General features: G+C 41.9%; 1 protein-coding gene and 2 non-coding genes across 7 annotated transcripts in view; 2 read left to right on the top strand and 1 right to left on the bottom strand.

The window, feature by feature from the left end:
• Nucleotides 1–11,944, top strand: part of Gabpb1 (GA binding protein transcription factor subunit beta 1) — a 57,229-nt gene extending 45,285 nt beyond the window's left edge. For 3 of the 5 annotated variants that reach the window (XM_037205195.1, XM_028892688.2, XM_028892687.2), the window contains exons 8-9: nucleotides 672–787; nucleotides 10,461–11,944. In XM_037205195.1, coding sequence (XP_037061090.1) covers nucleotides 672–787; nucleotides 10,461–10,613 — 269 coding nt within the window. In that variant the 3' untranslated portion in view covers nucleotides 10,614–11,944. The remainder of the gene's footprint in view (nucleotides 1–671; nucleotides 788–10,460) is intronic. The other 2 variants (XM_028892692.2, XM_028892690.2) reach the window with 1 other exon arrangement.
• LOC114709096 lies at nucleotides 6,038–6,196 on the top strand. Its single transcript, XR_003736883.1, has one exon. It is a non-coding gene; the product is annotated as a U1 spliceosomal RNA (small nuclear RNA).
• LOC114709097 lies at nucleotides 8,785–8,888 on the bottom strand. Its single transcript, XR_003736884.1, has one exon. It is a non-coding gene; the product is annotated as a U6 spliceosomal RNA (small nuclear RNA).
• Nucleotides 11,945–19,041: the final 7,097 nt, after the last annotated feature.

Genomic DNA, 19,041 nt, shown 5'->3' with positions numbered 1-19,041 from the left:
AAATGTTTTGGTAGTCTTAGAAAGCAATGGTAATTTTCCTCATGACCTAAAAACTAATTAATTTTTTTCTTCCTGGCTATCAAATATGTTAGCCAGGGTATGTACTCTCTGTATGCTCATGTTTATATGAAAACATCAAAAATATAAATAATGCCCACTAATCCAATAGGGAAGTAGTTATGACCAGTGTTCACAATTGTGTGCATTCAGGTAGAGTACTGGTAGGCGTTAGAGACCTCTGTGCTGAGAAAAGATACTCTCAGTGGAGTTGGTGAAGCATATGTAGAGTAATGTGTGTGTGTTTGAATGTATGTACTTTATGTGTGCTTCCCATGCATATTTGTTGTTTTTACATGAATAATACACAAGAAACTAGTAAAAATAATTATGTTAGCAGGTGCCTGAGACCTCTTAAAATATGCATCTTTAATACTATTTTGACCTTTCAGTTGTATGGATGAGTAAATTATATGTAAGATCACTATCCATAGCCACTTCAATAAGTGGGCTTCAGTGAGAGCATGAAGGTGACCAACAGGGACATCTTCATACGAGAGCAGTGTTTGGGAATGGCTGAGGCTGCTTGCTGCAGGCAAGTGGCCCCAACAGTACCGAAACTGCATCTCTTAGTTGTCTGGGGTGATGTAACATGTACATCTTTTTCATTTTAGTATTGACAGTACCAGCGACAGACATTGCTGAAGAAACTGTAATCAGTGAGGAACCACCAGCTAAGAGACAGTGTATGGAAATAATTGAGAACCGGGTGGAATCTGCAGAAATTGAAGTAAGGAGCCTTTTACCTGGTGTGCTTTGCTGCAGTCATCCAAAATAAGTTGTTTTTTTTTTATTATTATTACTATCATTATTTGTCATTTATATTTATTACTGGCCATGTTTTGATAAAGAATGAAAGTGAATAGTGTCATCATTTTGTTTTAACTTTTTGGCCTCATATGGCAAGCCATCAATAAATAAATATTGAATGAATGAATGAATGAATGATCGAAGAATTTGTTTGTAACAATGTTTGTTATGCTGGTAACATTTGGACTGTCTTTGGTTCTTGGACTCCATGCTTGTGTGTGTGTGTGTGTGTGTGTGTGTGTGTGTGTGTGTTAAACATGCCATTCTCACAAGTCACTGAAGGAAGATACTCCTTTATACTGAGAATTCTTTTCTTTCAAAAGTGCTTCTCCCTGATTGGCCTGGAAATCCTCTTACAGAAAGTTGATGTTTGCTAAACAGATTGTTTGTAAGTGCAAAAGATAACTGCTTATTTTACTAGGATGTCCTAAAAGTTGATGTTTGCTAAACAGATTATTTGTAAGTACAAAAGATAACTGCTTATTTTACTAGAATGTCCTTTGAGGAAATTGAATTAATTTATACTATTGATAACATCTAACCTTTTTCCTCTCCCAGACTCATTTGTTGGTGTAACAAATCACGATCTCTTAGTTTTTCTTACATGACTATAAATAAAATTCCATCTACAGAATGTGTAGTGTCTCATACAAAACATGATTCTTTAAATATCTTTGAAGAGCAAATGCAATAGAATCATCTTTGAACTGGAAACTGCTCAAGCTCTTGACCGCTCAGCTTTGAGTCTGGGTGTTGTTATTTTCTCCTGAATTGGAATTTAGATAAGCATTACTTCATTTTAGGGTTTTCATGAGAGTGGGTAAGGTCAGCACCCTCTACCTTCACTAAGGCATCTGATGTGTGTAAAGTTGATGACTGTTTAGTTGTTCTTGTCAGAGGCTCTGGTTATAGAAAGGGGTTTGTTTTGTTTGATTAAAGACCGAGTATATTCTTGTATGTATTTAAACAGCAGACAGGTACATTGTGGGCATAATCATAAGCATTGAACTAAACAGAGTCTAGTTATGAATAAATCCTGTCTTAAAATCCACACAAAAATGTTTGTGGCTAATGGTTTGACCAGGATGTCTAGTAAAATCTTAAGTTTTAACTACTGAGTGTGATGTTTTATTTCTCTAAATTGACACCTCTAAGACAGTTCTGATTCACAAACTAAAAGCTCCCTTCACTAAGCAGTGTCTTATTGCTGTCCTCACTTAATACCTTTCGTGTGTATGTGGGTCGTGTGTGTGTGTGTGTGTGTATGTGTTGGCGCATTCGTGTGGAGGCCAGAGGTTGATGTTGGGTGTCTCTATCTCTCTCTACCTTGTTTTTATTTTTTCTTTTAAAACATTAACGTTATTTTATGTGCATGAGTGTTTTGCTTGTATGTATATATGTGTGCCATGTGTGTTCCTAGTGTCATCAGAGACCAGGGTCATTGGATACCCTAAAACTGGAGCTAAACATGGTTGTGAGCCACCATGTGAGTGCTGGGGACAGAACCCGGGCTTGTGCAGTAGCAGCAAGTGCACTCGAGCCGTCTCCCCAGCCCCCACCTTGTCGCTCTCTGAGCCTGGAGCTCACCGGTTCAGCTAGACTGGGCTGGGTTGAGGGGAGCAGCATGCCTCTTGGGTCCTCCTGTCTGCCTCCACAGCACTTTGGATGACAAGTGTGAACCATGCCCAGCTTTTTACATGGGTCCTGGAGATCCAAACTCAGGTTCTCATGGTTGCACAGCACGCACATTACTGGTTGAACATCTCCTCAGCCCTAAGATTCTCTTTATTGTCCTTTTCTGATTGTTAGATGAATTTTTTTTAAAACCTTTTAGAGCTTTATTAGGAGAGAGAGAGAGAGAGAGAGAGAGAGGAGAGAGAAGAGAGAGAGAGAGAGAGAGAGAGGAGAGAGAGAGAGAGAGAGAGAGAGAGAGAGAGAGAGAGAGAGAGAGAGAGGCAGAGAGAGAAGGGGAGAGAGAGCCAGAGAGGCGTAGAGAGTTAGATGGTGTTTTAGGAGCATGGAAAGTAAGAAAAAATTATGGCTTTGTTTCCATTATATTTTAAATTTTTTGAATTTCATTAAACATAAGTTTATTTATCAATTTATTTATTTGGTTTTTTGAGACAGGGTCTCTCTACATAGCCCTGGCTGTCCTGGAACTCACTTTGTAGACCAGGCTGAACTCAGACTCACAGAGATCCACCTGCCTCTGCCTCCCAAGTGCTGGGATTAAAGGTGTGCGCCACCACCGCCTGTCCAATAGTTTATTTTTTTATTTTATTTTATTTTATTTTTTTTGTTTTTCGAGACAGGGTTTCTCTGTGTAGCTTTGCGCCTTTCCTGGAACTCTCTTTGGAGACCAGGCTGGCCTCGAACTCACAGAGATCCGCCTGCCTCTGCCTCCCGAGTGCTGGGATTAAAGGCGTGCATCACCACTGCCCGGCTAGTTTATTTTTTAAACAATAGTGATTTTAGCCTATCCCTTTATTTATTAGTAACTTGTGGGTCTGTTCTCTTCCAAGTCCGGCCTGAGCCCTTTTCTAGTTTGCCAGAGATGAGGAGAAGTAATTCCAGGTAAACAAGAGAGTAAGAATTAAGGTGAACTAGTTAAGTGGAACCAAGAAGGAAGCTTTAGGGAGGTTGTGTTTAATTTGGTATAAAGAACAGTAGAGTTTTATATTTGTTTTCTTTTGTTTTCAGTAGAACTTTCTGGTAATGGAAATCTTTCTATCACTGGAAATGCTTACGCTAAAGCGATGTGACCTCTTAGGGTTTTACAGAGACTTCCATACATAGAATAAGAAGAGATGGAGGCACCTGGAGTCACAGGATAAGGATGCAAAATCCAGTGTTCATGTCAGGCCGAATAACTGTTTCCTGCAACATGTGAAGTCACTCTTTTACATGTATATTCTTTGACGACAATAGAATTATCTTAGGAGCAAGCTTTTATGCAGTTTGCTTTAGATAACATCTTGGCCAAACTTTAACTCCAAAAGTTTTTATAAAACTTGATTCTCAAGTGGGGAGATTTTGACCTTAAGGCATATTTGGCAATGTTTAGAAACATTTTTGGTTGTTGCAACTGTGGGTAGAGTTTAGGTTGGTGTCCTGTGATACCTAGGACAGCATTAAGAATTTATGTCATTCAAGCATATTAATAGTGCTTAGATTAAAAAAAACTATAAAGAAATATAAAAGTTTAACTCATGAACAATTTGATGGGCTTTCTCTGTATTGTACTCACAGCTGACAGAGTGACTGTCTATAACAATTTTCCAGCAGTGCGGAAATTTCCCCAGTAATCTCTGGGAAAATTCATTAAACTGTTAAAAGTTGATTGTAGATGTTGTGGGTTCTCCATGTACATTGTGACACTGAGGGACATGAAATGGCTTTAACGTTGGAGGGGCAGATACAAGTAAAGACACCAGCCATGCTGCGCTAGTGCATACAACTCTGCCTGTGCTTCTTGACTCTCCGCCGAAGATGCTTTGAAGGGAAGTGTGTCTTTACAGATATTCCCCCAAATAGGCAACATTTACTGTTTAATAAATAAATCTGTGTACATTGGAGGGAGACAGTGTACCACGCACGTTAGGAGCCAGATTTCTCTGCTTCTTAGGTAGTTATATGAATTCCGGTTAGAGGTGACTTTTTGTTTTTATTTTATTTGCATTGGTGCTTTTGCCTGCATGTATGTGTGAGGGTATCCGATCTTGGAGTCACAGACAGTTAGCTTCCTTGTGGGTGCTAGGACTTGAACCTGGATCCTCTAGAGAGCAGTCAGTGCTCTTAACTGCTGAGCCATTTCTGCAGCCCTCTAGAGATGACTGTTTAATAGTCAGTTTTCTTGTTCATTTTGAGACTCATGTTTTTCAGTTGATTTTTTTGTGTTGTGGGGGATGGTAGGTGCTCAGGATCAAGCCTGATGCCTGCTAAGCAAGTGCTAGATCAACCACTGAGCTACCCGTCCACTCCTCTGCCTTGTTTTTCTTCCCTTTCCTCCTCCTTCTCCTCTCTCTCTCTCTCTCTCTCTCTCTCTCTCTCTCTCTCTCTCTCTCTATTTTGTTGAGATTTTTGAGGCAGGACCTTACTTACTATGTTGCTCTGGCTGGCCAGATCTCACTAGGTAGACCAGACCAGTCTGGCCTCAAACAGATGTGCCTGCCTCTGCCTCCCAAGTACTGAGGTGCCTTTCCTGGATCTCACCCTGTAGACCAGGCTGGCCTCAAACTCTGATCCGCCTGGCTCTGCCTCCCAAGTGCTGGGATTAAAGGCGTGCGCCACCACCGCCTGGCTGGATTGTTTATTTTGTAAATGAAATGTGTGTGTCTTTCAGCCAGGTGTGAATTAAGGGTCCTTCGTGTTAGTGTTCTTGTAAAAATTGATCTGTAAATTTTAGGTGGTATCTTACTTGACACCATTTTTTTTTAAATCATTTTTATTTATTTCACTTATTTTGTTTTCTTGGTTTCATTTTGTTTTGGGTAGGGTTCTGCTGTGTAGGCCTGGCTGGTCTGGGAGTAGCCTTGTAGCCCAGGCTAGTTTTGAACTTAGAACAGTCCTCCCTACCTCAGCCTGCAGGGTGCTGAAATCACAACTGAGTTTCCAGCCATGCTTGGGTTGTCTTCCTTCTGCCAGGATTGAAAGCTCTGTTAGTCACATGTCCTCTATCTCAGGTCTTTCTCCAGAGCTGTGGGACAAGGGGCTTTTATGGAGAAGGCCAGGGAGAGGTATGGCTTTATGAGCCACATGATTCCTGCAATGTCCAGGTCTCTGTGTTGAAGACAGCAGCCACACAGTTCAGAGAGTGGGTGTGGCTGTGTGTCAAGAACTGCGTTGATAAAAATCGGATCATTTGTCACATTTGGACAGTTGATTTTTAGGTGCAAACAAATAGCTCAGATAGATACCTGGCCTAGCTTTTCTCCTTAAAAAAAAAAGAGGGGGGGGGGCGTAGGCTAAAGGGGCAGTGCGGCAGCTGAGAGCACTGGCTGCTCTTCCGGGGACCTGGGTCACTGTCCAGCACCTGCAGAAAGCTCACAGCTGTTCCAGGGGATTGACACTCTCCTCCAGTCTTCACGGGCACCTGTCTCTACTCAAGTGCATATACCCACACAGACACACACATCCACAAAAGTAAAAATAATAATTAAAAAAATAAATCTTGAATACCTGCCAAGGGAGATACCATAATCATGAAGCTGGTTTTCCCAAGGCAAGACACGTCCATAACAGCGTGGATGTGCTGACTCCTGTGGTTTCTCCAAATGTGGGAAACTTGGTGTATTCGGGGTCATGAGGGCTGCATTTACACTCTCCCCTGTGTTTAAGAAAAGGAGCTGTAGCTTGAGCCGAGGAGAGGAGGCTCAGGGATTAAGAACACGCACTGCGATTGCAGGGAACCAGATTCCATTCGCGGCTCGCTGGTGTCGAGCAGCTCCAGGGGAACTACGGCTTCTGGCCTCTGTAGGCACCTGCACTCACATGCACATATTCCACACAGACGCAGAAGTACCACGTAATTAAAAATAAAACATTAAAAAGTGTATGGTGTGTGTGTGTGTGTGTGTGTGTGTGTGTGTGTGTGTGTGTGTGTGTTGGGCTGGCAAGGTGGCTCAGCAAGTGGGTCCTTGAAACCCATACACAGGTGACAAGAGAGACTCAGCTCGACAGAGTAGTCCTCTGACTTTCTCTCATGGCACACATACCCATACACACGTTGTACACACAGTAATAGATAGTAATAATAATACATGAAAATTTGAAAATAGACCTCATTTTTAGGGACATGGGTCTGGACTCAACTGTACGTTTGAATTTTCTGAGAGTTTGAGTGTGTGACCTTGGCTCTCTTGTTTGCCGTTTCAAGGCATAGCCTCTCCCTCAACAAGAGGGAAAATGAATAGCATCAACAATTGATTGTTTTAAAGACAAAGTGAAAGAAAAGCCTTGTGTGGTGGTGTATGCCTTTAATTCCCTCTTGTGAGTTTGAGGCTAGCCTGGTCTACATAGTAAATTCCAGGCCAGCCAGAGCTACATAGTGAGACTGTCTCAAAGAAGAGAAAAAGATGAAATGAGACAAATGCAGGATGAATACAATGGTGAGCACAGAGTAAATGCTCAGTAAGTGATTTAGCAGGAGTTCCCTAAAGTGTGTGTTGAGGGAGAAGATAAAGAGGAATCATCTTTGAAAACAAAGAGAGCTGAAATCACCTGTTGCCCCATGGTACTGTTCCCTGATACAAAACTTCAGGGTTATGCTGTATCTTGTTGCCGTCAATCTTGATTATTACTAGGGTTTTGTTTTCTTAGAGGTCTGTGATAGACTTCTTAGAGGTCAAGTGCTGGGAGTTGAATCCGAGCTTCCTGCATGATGAGCAGCTACAACCCAGCCCTAGAACAGTACCATAGTATCACATATTAACTAAGTTATTGCTACATGAAAATATCAAAATTGGAGGCTGAAGAGATGGCTCAGCAGTTAAGAGCCAGGCTCCTTTTTCAGAGGATCCAAGTTCAATTCCCAGCACTGACATGGCCGCTCACAATAGTCTGTAACTCCAGTTCCAGGAGATGTGACGCCCTCTTCTGGCCTCCTTAGGCACTGCATACTTACGGTGCACAGGCACGCATGAAGGCAGAACACCTGTACCATTTACATACATAACAATAATATATCAAAACTAGACCAACAGGATGGCTCAGCAGGTAGAGGTACTCACTATTCAAGCCTGGCATAATTGGGTTTGATCCCAAGTCCTTGTAAGGATAGAAGGAAAAAAACTGACCCCAGAAACTGACCCCTCTGACCATGCATGTGCAATAGCACATGAGCACACACAAACCCACAATATTAAAAGTATCAAAATCAGTGTGGTTAATCCATAGGATTAACATTTATATTTAAATAAAAATGTTGCCGGGCAGTGGTGGTGCACACCTTTAATCCCAGCACTCGGGAGGCAGAGGCAGGCTGATCTCTGTGAGTTCGAGGCCAGCCTGGTCTCCAAAGCGAGTTCCAGGAAAGGCGCAAAGCTACACAGAGAAACCCTGTCTCGAAAAACCAAAAAAAAAAAAAGTCAGCTGTCAGCCTGTTGCATTATTAATGTGTGAAACACTGCTATGTAAAGAAACTGTATTTCATGAAATATGTTTAGTAACTGTGACATCAGAAATAAAGGTCTCTGGTAAAATAAATAACATTTTCCATTTCTCAGACTTTTATTACTTTGAAAACTTGAGATGGCAAACAAGTTCTTATTCCATATTCCTGTATTTTGGAGAAGTCAAAGGCACAACACTAAAAGTCTATGTATTAATCATATATTCAACAAGTACTAAGGGTCTTTGTCTTTACAATCTACAGATTTAGACAAAAAAAAAAATGCAGCTGAAATGAGTCTTTTATTTGGCCTAGTAGGTGAAAGGGAGCTATTACTTTATTTGTATTAAAATGTATTTCATTTACTGCTCATTGGTTGAGTACTTGCCTAGAATGTATGAGATCCTGGGTTTGATCCCCACCTCTGTGTGTGTGTGTGTGTGTGTGTGCGTGCGTGCGTGCGTGCGTGCGTGCGTGCATATGTGTGTAGGAAGATAGGATTAAGCCATTTCGCTTTTACATTGTTTGGTTCACTCCATTTGCTTTCATCTTCTGCAGTAATGGTAAACTCCTTGCAAATGCCAGCTGTTAATAAATAGCTAATACTAGATGATCCCTTAGGGTCAGTTTGTTCTAATATTTCCTATGCATGTATATTCAAAACATGGACTACCAAAAGATCTTATTTCTTAACACATGTAAACTTAAAAAGATTTATTTTTATTGTTTTTTTAGTTATGTGTATGTGTGTACCTATAGAGCTGATTCCTGGTGAGGTCAGAGGCATCAGATCCCCCTGGAGCAGTAGGGAAATTATGGGATGCTTCTTGAGTTTGTATGTTGTCCTTGGGCAAAAGGGTCATGCTAATCTCTCTAGTGTTCCAATTTTAGTGTATGTGCTGTCAAAGTGAGCTAAGGCTGCTCCTCCCAGAAGTAGGTCTTGCTCCTGGGGAAACACAAGCAAGCCCCTACTCTTCACCTGTACCCTGATCATTGGCAAGCTCAGAGTCCTGCATAGACCACAGCCAGTTCTAGTGTTCCTTGCTTACCTGAGGCTTGATTCCCAGGTGCTACCAACTTCCATCTTTTCTAGCATTAGGGAAGGGTGTAAGAGAAGGAAGCAGCAATGGAAGGTATTAGGGTCGGGCCTGGGTATTGCTGAAACTGGAAATAAAGGACATTACTTTGTTGGGCTTCTCAGGCACTCTCATATCTGGTGAACCCATAGGAATCAGAAAAATATTAAATCTAACTTCATTCTCAGGATAGGACAGTGGGTGGGCTCATAGGGTGAGGGTCGGGGGGTGTGGAGAAGGGAGGGAGAGCTGCATGTTCTTCCCGGTAGGAGCAACTGAGCAGTAAAGCAGAGGCAGAGGCAGTCTTTGGGAGCTTAAAATGAGCCTGTCAGGAAGCACAGGATATAGATAGAGGGAGAGACCCTCAGACGGTCCTCAAGGACCTCCCTCACCTTTTCCCTCTGGGCATGTGTGCTGCTCAGTGTGAACCTGGCCTTTTCTGTAATTCATAGTTATGTTCTGGCTCCTACATCACTAGCAGATCATAGGTCTTTGTGATGAAGTTACTTCATTCCTAAGACAGGAAACATCCCTGAGCCTGGGCCTTTGTGGATTAGGTTTTCTCCATGTGCTTACTACAGGTATACAAAAGGGTTCTTTAAAGTGTTGGTCTCTTTTCCTTGATAGCAGAGGTGTGATGAAGAGAGGAAAGTAGACTCTTTTCAGTGAACTGGGTTTGTATATACTGGCTCTCAGTGACTGAGGATTTAAAATTTTTATACCTGTTTAACAGTGGAAGGTTGTTAGAGTAGCCTTTTATGGATTGCCCACTGTATGACTTTGCAAGTCTAGACCAGCACCCGTTATGATGGAGTTCAGGTATTTTCCTTGGTAGTGAAGGGGAGCATGGGTTGTTTTGGAATTACTGACATTTGAGTCCCATAAACCCAGTTCTCACGGTGTTCTTGAGAAGGCTACATCATTTCTGAGCACTACTTTTCTCCTTCATAGCCTGACTCATGAGAAGTGAGTCGTGGAATTGCCTTTGCTCAGCCATGTTGTAGGTGCTCAGCTGTGTGGTGGTTATCCGAGTAGAGATAAGGGATGGGTTTGTATAGTTTTCTTTTAAGTCTTCTATTTCTTCAGTACACAGAGAAGTACGGGTGCACATTTTATGTTTATTCTATTCTTAATTATAAGTTAGAAATAGTTTTCTTGAAATTAGAGAATTATTACCATCTTATAATACACAGAATAAAACTGGGTGTTTACTTGTGAATTGGTTGAAAAGGTAAAAACATCTTGAAGGTACCAATAGATAGCTGCTGTGGCCACTGCATAGTGTTTTGTCTGTCTGTCTTGTCTGTCTGTCTGGTTTTTTTTGTTGTTGTTGTTGTTTTGGAAGGACACATGATTATGTTAATATATTTGTGCAAAACTTGAAAACATAACTTTCTTTTCTAAATTAGGAGAGAGAAGCTCTTCAGAAACAGCTAGACGAGGCGAACCGGGAGGCGCAGAAGTACCGCCAGCAGCTGCTGAAGAAGGAGCAGGAGGCGGAGGCCTACAGGCAGAAGCTGGAGGCCATGACGCGCCTCCAGACCAACAAGGAAGCCGTCTAGCCACCGTGAACACCAGTTTGATTTTACCTTTTGTCCAGAAAGAATGCAGTCTTGAACTGTACACAGTAAGGACACAGCTATGGGAATACCGGATAAGAGAAAATACTACGCATTGATAATGGGACTTAAGCCATGAGCTCTGAATTCTTGTAATATAAAACTTTAGAACTTGTGAGATGTATTTAAAACTGAATTCTGTAAATAGTTTTTGGTTGTTTCTTTTTTTACAGTTACAAATGAGTTGATAAAGATTGTTGAGGAGATCCAAAAACCACAGTAAGGCACTGTTACAGGCAATTCTTCTTGATTTGGGTACAGACTTCAATTCTCAGAAACAGAAGTTTTAAGGGTGGTTGTTGTTGGTTAGACCAAATGTGTAATAATTATGGTGGACTGATGCTGGAAATAACTCTTTGAAGAGATTTCTCCCAGGAACTTTTGTACAGCTTTTAAGTTGTCTCAGGTTCTCTGAAAACATTTTTTAGGAAGCAGAAATTTTATATTTGTTCAATTTCAGCTACATGCAAGTAGATTTACATGTATATGAAGCAAATATTTTTAAAATTTTGTTTGTACATATTCTGCATGTTTTATGATTTTAAAAATGCATCACTTGCTTAGATATGTTTCCCACAAAGACGATGAAAGTTACCAAGAAATAAAAAAGGCACTACTGTTGTTCTGTTGGTCACTGAAAGTAAGTAAGCTAGCAACTGGTTTTACTGGCAACCATGACAACGTTCTTGGAAGGAGCAGCTTGCAAGAGAACTTGAATCTGCAAAATCTATGCTTTTTTGAAAATTCCATTGTGGGGACGTGAGACTGTATTCTGTGCCTTCCATCATGATTTCCACATGAGCACTTTGAGGCGCTGGATTTTAAGATAATGTTTTTGGCAAACTCAGTGCATTTGGGTTTCTGAAATATTTCATGGACTTAACCACTCCTCTCCCCACCCCCCACCCCCCGCCCAAGAAATTATTCTTATGGAAAATTGCTTTTGTATGTAGAACAGGAACTTTTTGTACTCAGTGATGCTATAGATACGTCTAATGTAACTTTCGCTATTCCCTGGGGAAGCTCCAGGTCTATGTTGCAGCTCGGTCTCATCACAATGTTGTCCATTCTACAGTGTGTGGACATTTGACAGACTTCCATTCTGTTTTGTAAAATGTAACTTCAGGCTCTTTGTTTTTTTGTTTTATTGCTTTACGAAAATGTTTAACCCCAAAACTACTCTAGATTATCTGTATAAAGAACCAATTACCTTCAAGACTGTACTCTGGCCTCTTTTTCTATTTTACAATTAAATAACTTTCCACATATGCTCAGTGCAGACTTGTGTTTTGATTGTATATTCTTCTTACATTAAAATGTGGGTAAGATAGCTCAGTGGTAGAGCAGGTCCTTGGCACTTTTAGACTCTGGTTCAAATCCCATCACACACATAATCTGAGCTACATTCTGCAATATGAAAACAATTAGATTCTTCATGCCTTAAAAACCCTCAGAGTGACTCCTTCAGAATGTGAAGGTTCTCTCACCCAGGTCATCCTTACAGGAGTTAATTAATAAAAGGTTCTGGAGCTTTAGCCTGATCTTGCTTTTCTGGAGAGCACAGGAAGTCTGTATGACAAATATAAAAAGACTGTAATGGAGAGAATGCCTTCTAGTGTTTCACTAAATTTGACATTAAATTTATTCATTTTGAAATGTAGCCTCACTTCCAGTCTAGTCTCCAACTCATGAATTCTGGTGACCTTCCCACCTCAGCTTACTTAGTTCTGGGGACATAAACACATGACATTGCACTTGTATAGGTGTGGTTTTCTTGTCCTGACCACCTACTCCCAATTAACTGCAGCTGCTTCCCAAATAACTGGCTCAGAGACATAATATAAATTATAAATGCTTGGCCGATAGCTCAGGCTTGTTACTAGCTACATTTGAATTAACCCATATTTCTTCTCTGTGCTTTGCCATGTGGTTCATGGCTTGTTACCTCATTTTCTATACACCTACCTGGCATCTCCTCTGTCTTTGCCTTTCTTCCCAGCATCCTCAGTTTGATCACCCCACTTATACTTCTTGCCTGACTACCAGCCAATCAGCATTTTATTAAAAACCAATTCAGGTGACAAATCTTTACTGGGTACAAAAGGATTCTTTCACAGCATACTCGGCTTTGACAAACATGGAGAGAGAGATCTCACTGTGTCAACCCAGCTAGTCTTGAACTTTTGAATTCAATTGATCCTCTTCTAGGTAGCTGAGATGACAGGTGTATCCCTCTGCCATCTTTACATAAATGTTAAATGATCTAACACTAGATTTTAGGGCTAGGGCCTATAGTTTAGGAGTGGAATGCTTTCCTAATACCCACGAGACCCTGGGCTCAATCTTCAGCATGACAAAAGCAAAATGTATAATGTTGAGTTTAAAAAGATTGTAAGCCACATTTCAGCATTATGAAGCTGCTTGCTCTTCCATCATAAGTCACTGGAGAATGTGCCGTTTGGGTTTGTGTAGTAATTAAGCAGAAAGTTGGTGCACATTTAATTCCATGGCAGGCAGTGTGGGAACAGAGGGGCCACTGTGTTCAGGACGTGGCCAGTGCAGTTTTGTTCCCAGATCGGATCAGCTCTGAAAAGCCTTAAGGTGGTGACAGAAAAAGCATCTGCAAGCTGAAGTGTGCTGCTTTCTCTCCCAGCCTTAGGTTCTGCTGGAGAGTGTGGTACAGGGTGTAGTTTTGATCTCCAGTAGTAACAGTGAGCCAGCTGGTGTGAGAGAGACAATTAGTTTGGTATATCAGATTCCGGTAGCTTTGAGATGTTCACTGTTTTAGAGTCTGAGTCTTCATCTGGCTGCTGAGAAAGCAAATCCTTAGATGAGACTCTAATGGAAGCGGGATGCCCCCTCCCCTATCCCACTCCTCTTTTTTTCTTCTAATTTTAACAGTTTTCAGGTAGGCTGGAAAAGCCTGTGTTGTTTTGTACTGAGGGCTAAAAGTAACCGACAAAATATGAAATAAACATTTTCAGAAACCTACAGTTGTTTTCCAGTTCACAATGGTGGGTTTGCATCTGGCAGTTGTCTGATTGCCATGGGCCGGGTCTCCCCATTGGTGTGTAAGCAAGTACCTGAGCTCAGCCTTTGTCTGCAGGAATCTGTGCAAGAATGAAGCCATTCACTGTAGGGTCTAATTAATTCTTTGTTTCATCTTCATCGTTTGCAGTGCATCCAGAATACTTTATTTTTTATATTCTCTAGATACTGAGCTCATAGGAATTCTCCAGCGTGTGTGTGTGTGTGTGTGTGTGTGTGTGTGTGTGTGTGTGTGTGTGTGTGTGTGTGTAGAGGGGAGGCCAAATGATGTGCAGCCTGAGCCTCCCACGCGCATCACCATACTTGACTTCACAGTGTGTCTGGTCGCTGACCCTCTAGGGTTAGTCTGTGCTCTCAAAAGTCTCATTTGATGGTTATCTGCAAGGACTGTGCTTCTCAACTGATTTTTATTTGTTGCTCTTCATTAACATCTAAAGACCTATGTTTTCTAAAGATCTATGATGCTGGTTGTCTTTGGCTCTTAGGCTTATGCTCTACCACTGAGCTAAATCCCCAACCCCACATCAGTCTTTCATGGTGTAAATGGCAGATTCATCAAACTCTTACTCTGTACTGGCTTGCTGTGTGTGTGTGTGTGTGTGTGTGTGTGCGCGCGCGTGCATGTTTGTGCAGGCATGTTTGCACATGTGTGGAGACCAGAGGACATTAACCCCCCCTCTCTCTCTCTCTCTCTCTCTCTCTCTCTCTCTCTCTCTCTCTCTCTCTCTCTCTCTCTCTCTCTCTCTCTCTCTCTGTCCCCTCTCTCTCCTCTCTCCCCTCTCTCTCCTCTCGCCACTTTTGGTAGCAAGTGCCCTTACTCCCTAAGCCATCTTGAAGGCCCACACTTGGCTTTTTCTTTTTTAAAGATTTTAATTTTATTTTTGTTTTATATGCCTGGGTGTTTTTTTTTTTTTTTTTTTTTTTTTTTTTTTTTTTTTTTTTGCCTGTTTGTAAGTGCATGCAGTGCCCACAGAGGCCAGCAGAGGGCATTGGATCACCTGGGAACTGGAGTTACAGGCCATTGTGAGCTGCCATGTGGGTGGTGAAAATTGAACTCAGGTCCTCTGGAAAAGCAGCAAATGCTGTTAACCGCTGAGCCATCTCTCCATCTCCCCCACACTTGGCTTTTTAGAGGTGGGTTCTGGATCCCATTCAGGTTCTCAGGCGTGCACGTTAAGTACTTTATTGACTGAGCTCCTCTGTCGCCCCGGGTTGCTCTGTTTCTTGATGGTGGTGGGAAGATGGGAGAGCTTTCTTGATAGTCAGTGGAACAAAATTCCTGAGAAGGGACTCAAGAGGACATAGGTGAACTAATTCCGGTCTGAAATAAAGATCTATATACCAATACTTGTTTGAAACATAGGCTTAATGGAAAGTCTGTGCCAGGATATCATCATTTATGGTGGCATTTATTGACAATAGGAAGAAATCCTTGGTCATAACAGACACTGATGCAGTGACAGAAATAGATACAGGTGTTTTATTCTGAGGAGACTTTTTTCTTTCTGTGTTACAGTTTGAATTTTACGTTGTGCTTTTGAATACTCGGAAGGCCTTGATGCTTGACTCCAAGTAAAACTACAACAAGAAGGAAAACGCTTTCAGATAAAACCACAAAGCAGTTCTAGGAGCCCCTGTGCCATATGGAGACGCTCCCAAGCATTAGTATTTGGGCTTATATAGCAAACAGGAAAAGCATTTTTTTCCTATTCACCTGGTTCCTCCTGAATAAATAACCGCTTCGTCTTGTCAAATCAACTTAGGAATGGACTCACTAATAGACTCGTCAGTTCATGAAGTGATATTTGCTGTCCTTGGATCTCATTATAGATAACTCATCTGTTGTGGTTTTAAACCGCGCTTGCTATTTGTTTTTTCCTGGGTTAAATGGGAACACCTGATGCACATAGATTTACTTTGACGAAAGCACTCCTGGTTCATTCTCAGATTGCTCTCCAGACTACCATGAAAAGCACAGTGTTATCACTAGAAATGTGCTAGTTCCAAATTAACATTTGAATACCAATATTTTTGTGACTTCTTAAAACAAATTTCTCATATGCACAGATAGTCAAAGTGGCCTTGTGTCTTCTGCTCATTTGATCCCTTAAATTTCTTTGAAAACATTTGACTTAAATGAAAATAAGTGATAACAAAATATGGAATACAATCTGGATACAGTTCCTAGGGCCCTTTACTTTTTAGCTAAATACCACTTTTAAAAAACAAACAAACAAACAAAAATCCCTTTTGTTTTCCTGGGGGGAAAGAGCTTTATTGTGTTGACTTTTGGGGGGAAACATGAACAAATGTCTGTTCACCCCAAAGAGGACACCAACAATAGGCTAAAGAGATGGTTCTACCAGAGTCTTGCTTTGTGAACCAGTGAGTATATTGGTGTTACTAACAAGGGTATGGGTGACTCAAAGGCTGCTGCATTACCACAAAGCCACCCAGCATGGCTGACATCCCCAAAGCTGCATGCTTGGAGCTGTGGGAACGGCTTGAAGGTAGCTCCACCTGAGGGTCTCTTCCCACCCAACAGCCTGTGACTGTCTGCTGTTTTCTAACTCTCTGTGGTGGGGTGGGGCTGGAGATTCTTGTAACTTTCTGAGCTTTGTAAGCCTGCGTCTCCTTAGTTTTCTTGAATCCAATGGAGAATGTTTCAATCAGGAGGAGATAGTCACACAATAACTCATTTTTTAAAAAGGGGCTCTCCACCATATTTTACTATTTGCTTACTTGATATTTTTCTGAATAGTTTTGATCTCATATGTATAGTTAATATATGATGTATTTGATTCCTTTAAAATATGCGCTACTACATAATACAGCTGCATCCGTACCACTGATTGTATGGATTACCATTTTGAATGTCATGGATTGTTTCAATACCTTGGCTGCTCTGTGAGAATGATTTTCTTAAGCACCTTAGCACACCAGTTAAATCATTTGTTTTTCTATTGCTATTTTTCATGATTGGTCAAGCCTTTCCATTTCAGTCAGAACACTAAAGAGTTAGATGTAAACTACAAATCTCTATAGGAGAATGCTGTATTTTTTTTTTTTATTCCACACCAAAACTTCCTTTTTAATTTCCTCTCTTCCAACCACATTCTGAATTTAGGTGATAGTTCATGTGGCCTTCTGAAAGCACATTTTCTCTCTAGAGCACCTTTCAGAGCTCATCAGGAAGCTTACTGCTCACAGTGACATGTTGTAAGAGTGCTGGATTGAGACTGCTGATGAGAGAGACCATTGTTGGATTGCATCTACTTCGTACATTTTCCCAGCATGCAATGTTGTCAGGCAACCTACAGGAGACAAGTCAGCCTACAGTCTATGTGGTTCTGCTTATCTGGTGTCTGCCCTACAATGCTTACAGTAGGGGGTGGGAGGTAGCCAACATCTGAAGACAGTTTCCGTGGACTAACTTTTTCCAGGGCAACCCACCTCTAAAAATACTGTATTTTAAGAAAGCCACATATGAGTGAAATTATAGTCTCTTTAAAAAAATCCTTAGTCTTCCCGGGAACTGCCTTTATTTCCAAACACTTCCAAACACCGCCTTTATTTCCAAACACTTCTTCCTAGTGTTTTAGTGTCAGAGTGAGGGAAGCTGTTGCCTCCTAGGCAAAGAGTGGACTCTTGTGGGTGGCAATGAGCCACATGTCATGAGTCCAGCTCAGAAAACTGGAGCTTTTACTTTTTCTCCTTTTCTGTCTTTTCTTCTTCTCTCTGTCTCTGTCTCTGTCTCTGTCTCTGTCTCTGTCTCTCTCTCTCTCCCCAGCCAGTGCCCTTCACTGCTGAGTTGGTTCTCCAGCCCTCTTTTTCAACTTCTTGTTGGAAAGCAGCTGCCCTTCCCCTTTGTTATGTGTGGCGTTTTCCCTGTATACCAGCAATCCCTAGCAGACACCAGCAGCGTGACCTCTAATTCAATCCACTTTCGACACTGAATGGAGTCAGGTCCCAGAATTGGAGGGCTCAGCCTTACAACTCTGCCCCGCCTTCAGACACAGGTTGCCAGTAAGGAGTTTTGCGATTTGTGTTTGTAACCTACGTGCGAAGACCAGATTCCCACATCCTTCTTGGGTTTGATTAATTGGCCGGGATGGCTTATAGAACTATAGTAGACACGCTTCCCATCCATCACAAGGATACCATGTAGGGTACACTCAACAGCCAGGTGAAGAGTGCCACATGGGGTGTGGAGCTGCCTTCTCGGGTGCTATCCTTCACCCTGTGTGGTCGGTGACTCCAAATTGTTTGAATCTCTTCTTCCAGAGGTACTTTTTTTTTTTTCCCTAAGGGGAAGGTGGGGACTGGGGATCAGACTCAGGGTCTTGGGGTATGCGAGGTAAGTGATCTGTACTGAGTCGCACCCATAACCTAAGCTCTAGTTCTTTTTATTCATCCCTCTGAGCACCCATGAATTCTGTTGTCATAGATACAGATGATGTTTTAGATGGAGACTGGCTCGGGTTGGGCTTGAAACTCTTGGGTTCAAACATCTTCAGGCTGGAGCCTCTGAGGAACAAAGGGTCCTCAGCACAAAACAAACAAACAAACAAACAAACAAAACCCTCTTGGTGTTTGGGAAACTAAGGATTTTTGATGTTTTGTGGCAGTGTTGGGGTTCAGGACAAACACGCCACCCCAGAATATGATTTCAGGAGAGGAGGATTCGCCACCCCTAATAGGCTCCCTTTGTTCTGTTCTGAGAAGCCCTGGGCACAGAAGTAGCTCTCAAAAGATGTCCCTACGTAGGAGACATTCAGGAAGAAACCTCTGTTAGGAAAACTGCTTGCCTCAGGAAGAGGAGGGCTCCAGATAACCGGCGTCACCAGAAAGATTTTCATCTGGCACAGGACAGTGTCTCTTCCCCCTTTGAGAACGTGTGCGTCCTGCACTCTCTGTTCTGTAGCTCTCCTTTCTGTGGAAGCCTCCGTCAGCTGAAGGACTTCCATACTTAGGTTTGCCTGTCTTATGTTGGTTTAAATTGTAGCCCAGGTAAAGAATCCAGAACAAGTACTATGTGGTAGTGGAAAACATAATCCTTTGTGCCCATTGCCAGCTCCTGCCTCTTGAACTCAGCCTGGCTAGCTGTTAGCTTCATGGAGCCTGCTCTTCCCTCACCTCAGAGAGAAGCCAGAGCAGGAGCAACCTAATTATCTGTGCGGCTTGTCATGAATGCCCTTGGCCTATCTTCTGGCCCCTGAGCTAGGACCTTTGCTGGAGTCTGGAACTCTAGTTTCTGAGTGCAGGGACAGAGATGTGGAAGGCTCTTTTTTTGTTTTGTTTTGTTTTGTTTTTCAAGACAGGG

Source organism: Peromyscus leucopus, chromosome 4 (genome assembly GCF_004664715.2).
Source record: "Peromyscus leucopus breed LL Stock chromosome 4, UCI_PerLeu_2.1, whole genome shotgun sequence".
Taxonomy (NCBI): Eukaryota; Metazoa; Chordata; class Mammalia; order Rodentia; family Cricetidae; genus Peromyscus; species Peromyscus leucopus.
This window is presented reverse-complemented; position numbering and strand designations above follow the sequence as displayed.